At 31.2% G+C, this 5,034-nt stretch overlaps 2 protein-coding genes across 3 annotated transcripts in view; one reads left to right on the forward strand and one right to left on the reverse strand.

Moving 5' to 3' along the window:
- The window catches only part of LOC107643538 (mitochondrial outer membrane protein porin of 36 kDa), a 2,849-nt gene extending 1,383 nt beyond the window's left edge, over positions 1-1,466 (forward strand). The window contains exons 4-6 of the mRNA XM_016347217.2: positions 411-497; positions 604-812; positions 898-1,466. Coding sequence (XP_016202703.1) covers positions 411-497; positions 604-812; positions 898-1,204 — 603 coding nt within the window. The 3' untranslated portion in view covers positions 1,205-1,466. The remainder of the gene's footprint in view (positions 1-410; positions 498-603; positions 813-897) is intronic.
- Positions 2,291-4,706, reverse strand: LOC107643539. 2 transcript variants are annotated; one of them, XM_021123608.1, is made up of 8 exons: positions 4,440-4,706; positions 4,071-4,150; positions 3,868-3,961; positions 3,610-3,764; positions 3,367-3,487; positions 3,081-3,272; positions 2,654-2,733; positions 2,291-2,548 (listed from the first exon to the last, which is right to left on the reverse strand). In XM_021123608.1, the coding sequence occupies exons 1-7, from the start codon at positions 4,536-4,538 to the stop codon at positions 2,698-2,700; spliced, it is 777 nt and encodes a 258-aa protein (XP_020979267.1). In that variant the 5' UTR covers positions 4,539-4,706; the 3' UTR covers positions 2,291-2,548; positions 2,654-2,697. The 2 variants fall into 2 exon arrangements, with proteins under 2 accessions (XP_020979267.1, XP_020979266.1); XM_021123607.1 differs by having other exon boundaries at positions 2,291-2,733.

Genomic DNA, 5,034 nt, shown 5'->3' on the forward strand with positions numbered 1-5,034 from the left:
TTCTACAACAACTTACATATCCCTCAATTTTTTTGAGTATTCAAGTATTGGAATAATTGTATTTTGTTAGTTATTAAAGTAATATAATTTCTTTAAGAAATTTTGTCAATATGCTTCATTGGCTGTATTAATTTATTTCAACTCCTATGATTGGAACATATATCTGAATTATTTATTCTAATATGTTTAATTTGTTGTTTTTTTCTATTGCTTTAAATTCTAATTATGGTAGAAGCGATGTTTCATTGTTGCTTGTTTCTCTTATATGTGATATATAACTGATTTTTCTTACCCAATGTGGCATGTTGTATGTGGTGCCCATTTCCATTTAACAATCCTAGCATAGTCTCATGCAACAAAATTTTCTACGTTTGCAAGTGCTTATGGTATTGTTTTGGAATATTTTTCAGCTCTTTACTACCGTTACGGTGGATGAGCCTTCACCTGGACTCAAGACAATTTTTAGCTTTATTTTTCCGGATCAAAAATCTGGCAAGGTACTGAAAACTTTCCTATATGTCCTACTTTGTGAATGCTTACTAGTTATTTACCATATAGTTACAATAAATGAGGATTTTTATTCTCTCTTGGATATTTAAAAAGGTGGAACTCCAGTACCAGCATGAGCATGCTGGAATTAGCACTAGCCTTGGATTGACGGCAAAACCCATCGTTAACTTCTCTGGTGTTGTTGGAAATAATCTTGTCACTCTTGGGACAGATGTTTCATTTGATACTGCATCTGGCAACTTAACCAAGTATAATGCAGGGTTGAGCCTCACCCATTCTGACCTGATTGCATCTTTGAGTCTGTGAGTACCTATGCCTGCCAAATTTCATGATTATCTTTTATTTTTATTCCTCTTCTATTTTATGTTCTTTGGTTAATAAATGCAGGAATGATAAAGGAGACACTCTCATTGCCTCCTATCACCAGAATGTAAATATACTGACAAACACTGCTGTTGCTGCTGAGTTTTCTCATAGCTTTTCCAGCCATGAAAACAAACTCACTATCGGAACACAACATGCACTCGACCCCTTAACCTTGATCAAAGCTCGTGTCAACAACCATGGCAGGGCAACTGCTCACATCCAGCATGATTTGTCCATAAGAACCCGTTTCTCCATTACTGCTGAAGTCGACACTGGTGCCATTGACAAGAGTGCAAAGATTGGCCTTGCTTTGGCCCTGAAGCCTTAAAGTCAGTTATTTGTGAGTGAAATGCCATGCCCTAGTTAGCTGTAGGTTTTTCGCTTCAGATTCCAGTTGGAGCAACCTTTGGTAGGTTATTTTTTGAGCTACCTTTTGGAAGCCAAATAATTGGCACAAAAAAGTTATTTACATATCTAAGTTTCAACTATCCCCAAACATAATTAATTTAATTGATATATTGCTGAGTACAATTTCGAAGGTGATTGTTTTTTAATCCTACTTTGCCAATATTTATTTAAATTTTGATTCAGTTCATGTGTTATATAAATGATTTCATGTACAACACTTAACTATGGATTCCACCTCCTTCCTTCCTCCCATTTTTACATTGTTAACATGAAATTTTTAATGTTATTGTGAGTTTAAGAATTTGTAAGCTTTTTTAATGGCAAACTCGTCTTTCCAAGCAATGAGAATTTTTGCCATAGACTATTTTATTTGGATTTGATTAAATTATGATTCACATTAGAGTATTAATAAACTAATTGTTTGACATATAGAATGCTTGGAATTATAAGAAAAAAAAGTTGTCCACCACAATTTTCTTCTGTGCCTTTTAAGTCCAATTTAGGAGTTTAAAAAAAGAGGTCCTATTATCTGCCAGAACATGTTACAGTTTCTCAACCAAAAACACCTTAGATGATAGATGTCTAGCATTTTAATACTTAAAAAAAACTATAATAAAGAAAATACACAATAATACTTATTTCCAATTGACAAAAATAATGTTTTCAACTCTCATGATATTGGTAAGGAGTATTAGAGGCAAATGGGTGAGATTTGGATGGAGACAAGAGCAAAAGTTGACACTAAAAGGGGGCATAAAGCCGTTTTTGCAGGTGGAGTGCAGTGGCTCATGGAAATTTAATTTAATAAGATTATAGGTGATATGTGTATGAGTTGCTTGTTTTATTTTGTATATAGGCAAATTTTATGTGTTTGTTGAGACTTTGTGGAGTATTTGTTGTGTTTGACAAAAACTTCTGATTTATAGTCTGTCCTTAATGGCAATGCCCAAGGAAATAAACTATGAATCAAAAGACATTATTTTGGGTCAAGTTAGTATGAACAATCTAAAGAAAAATTGTCTTTACTGTGTCTGTCACCAACACCAAAACATAACTAAGAATAATGCATAATTATTTTCAAATAGAAAGAGACCACATTATCCTAAACCCAAATAAGAATTTCACCCCTTCAAATCTTAACACATTTCATCTTCTTGGTTGACATTTCTCCTTATGTTGTAGCCTCAATTTCATTGTACCCGAAGTTGAGTGATTGACAGTGTTGTGATCCATCCACATCATTATATTGACTCATCAAGGCTTATATAGCAAAAAGTGAAAGAAACAAAGATTATTCATAAAACTCTATGTATAGAATTAATTTGATACTAATCCAAACATGTCTAAAATAGAAAGACCGCAGCTTAACACAAGAGAAGCGTTAAACATTTTGGAGATCTAAATTTTGACTTTTCATAAGCTCTGGGATATGCTGGCTGTCAATCCAGTCTGTAAGTCAATTATGTAAATCAAGTTAGATAAAAATACTAAACTTTGAAATTTATAAAATATTATATGACTGTTTTTAGATAATGCTCTGAGCATTGAGATAAAGAGACATAAATATAGAGATTGTGTAGATAGAAACCTGTTTGGTTATGTAAACAAGGATAAAAATACAATTTTTATGTAACAGACAAAAATAAAATCTTTTATTTTTCCATACATCCTAAAAGTTGAAATAAAAATATCTGATTATGTCTCTATGTCTTTACTTTATATTCTATCTCAGAACAGAATTCAAATGCAGCCCATGTGTATGTATGTGAAAGTTTATGCAGCAAATTAATTCAAACCTTAGTATCAAAAAATCCAGGATCCTTCTCTTTGAACTTAGTGATAATGGAATCATTAAAACAAATGTCAACAACATCGTATGCCGGTTCTTTCGAAGTGAAACAAATTTTCTTAACCTCAACCTTAAAAACGAATGATCTATCACATAACATATGTTGAAATTCTGAGAGTTGTGTTAAGTCAAAATCACCCTGTTTCAAAAAAAAGTGATACTAAATCAGTACTAGTAAGTTATCATATCATAACCAAACTTACACTAATATATTATTGTTTCATAAAACTTACATTTTCAGTAGATTTCAAAATCTCAGTGCAGGACTTATGGAGCAAAAGGCATCCAAGCTTTTCAAATATGACAAAGGTTGCACTCCCTGAGGAATCAATAACTTTCACCTTAATTCTATACCTGTTTTTATAATATATAATATATACAAATGAAATAATCAGCATAAATAAACCTCGTACCAAAACTATAATTTCAAGGAAAACAAATCAATATTTTGAAGAGTAAATGAAAAATATATTGACCTTGGAATAATATTCTCAACATGCTTTGAACACTTTTCACAATAGTATGACCCAAACTTCAGAACAACTTCAGTGCCACATCTACATTGAGCAACAAACCAATCAGGTCCACCAATCACTCCCATAATTGTACCATACACAGCATAATCACCATCCTAAAAGAAAAGTAACAAACAATAAAAAAGTGCATTACTATTTTAATTTGGACTTGAATGATGAACATGAAAAGAAAGTAAAAAATAATAAAAAATGACTAACCTCTTTACATTCCTTCAATTCTCCAATTGTCTTCCGAGGTGTAATCTCGAGAAAATCTTCCGCAAGTGAGTAATAGTGATCATGTTTTTGAGCACTATTTGATTTCAAAGATCATATAAAGAAAGCAAAATTTTAGATATTATGTAAAGGAATATAGCAATAGTATAGCATAACCATGAAGCTTTAAAAAAAAAAGGTTGAACCTCGTATTAACGTTGGAAAGGGGTTTCTGCCTAATCAGAAATCTATCAAAGTTTTGTTTATGCTTAACGGTGCTATCAACCTGTTGCAACAATTTGGCGCAACAAAAGGGAAATAGAAAATTTAGTTAGCAAAGACAATAAACTTCAAGACTAAAAGGATACAAATGATCATAGTGCCACATGATATGTACGTTGTACATATTTAGTTATTTTTGTTTTCCAAAACCACAAATAACATCTAACGTCATGTCTTATTTATCAAATTGGAAGTGAATGATTAAATAAAATGGCATATGTCGCTGCAACCAAACTCAAAATTTAATAAAAAAACACACCATTAATTAACTATAGAAACATGAATTTCTTAACCTTGTTGAAGGCTCGTGTGAACAACTTCGGTATGGAAATTCCTTTTGTCCATGACGTGTCTCCAAGAACACGTTTTGATGAGATCAACTTTTGAGGCATTGAAAAGCGTGCAGAGATTTGTTTTGCTTTCAGCCTTGAAACCTTAAAGATGGTTAATCAGTGAGGGTAGATTTTCACACTTCCACTAGATGTTGATTTATTTCTGCTTGATCTAGGGTTGAAATAAATTAGGGGGTGTTACGTATTTAGAATCTTTTCTGGTCACTGGAATCATTAAAAATAGTAATTAAGTAAGTTGAGTTGATGTAGTAATTAGTTCATTAATTTATTTAAATGTCGAAAATTTGAATTTTACTTTGTCTGTATAAATCCATTGGCGAGGAGTCCAGTTCCATAATAATTTACACAATCCATTTAATCTGAAAATGATTGCATTTTATTTAATAGATTGTTTATTTATTTTTCATATTTAAGAAATTTTTTTTTCACCTCATCAAAAAAAAAAAATAATTTCTACATAAAAAAATTTATTAAATCAATCACTTTTATTTAAAATATATATTAAAATATAAAATACACATTAAAAATTAATTTG

The sequence above is a fragment of the Arachis ipaensis genome, chromosome B05 (genome assembly GCF_000816755.2).
Source record: "Arachis ipaensis cultivar K30076 chromosome B05, Araip1.1, whole genome shotgun sequence".
NCBI classification, from domain to species: domain Eukaryota; kingdom Viridiplantae; phylum Streptophyta; class Magnoliopsida; order Fabales; family Fabaceae; genus Arachis; species Arachis ipaensis.

What these genes read in the sequence shown, in the direction of transcription:
- LOC107643539 (XM_021123608.1), bottom strand. Translation starts at nt 4,538, where the DNA reads ATGCCTCAAAAGTTGATCTCATCAAAACGTGTTCTTGGAGACACGTCA. An exon ending in CTTTCCAACGTTAATACGAG is followed by an intron (nt 3,962 to 4,070) that starts GTTCAACCTTTT and finishes GAAATCAAATAG; the next exon opens with TGCTCAAAAACATGATCACT. An exon ending in GTTGAGAATATTATTCCAAG is followed by an intron (nt 3,488 to 3,609) that starts GTCAATATATTT and finishes TTATAAAAACAG; the next exon opens with GTATAGAATTAAGGTGAAAG.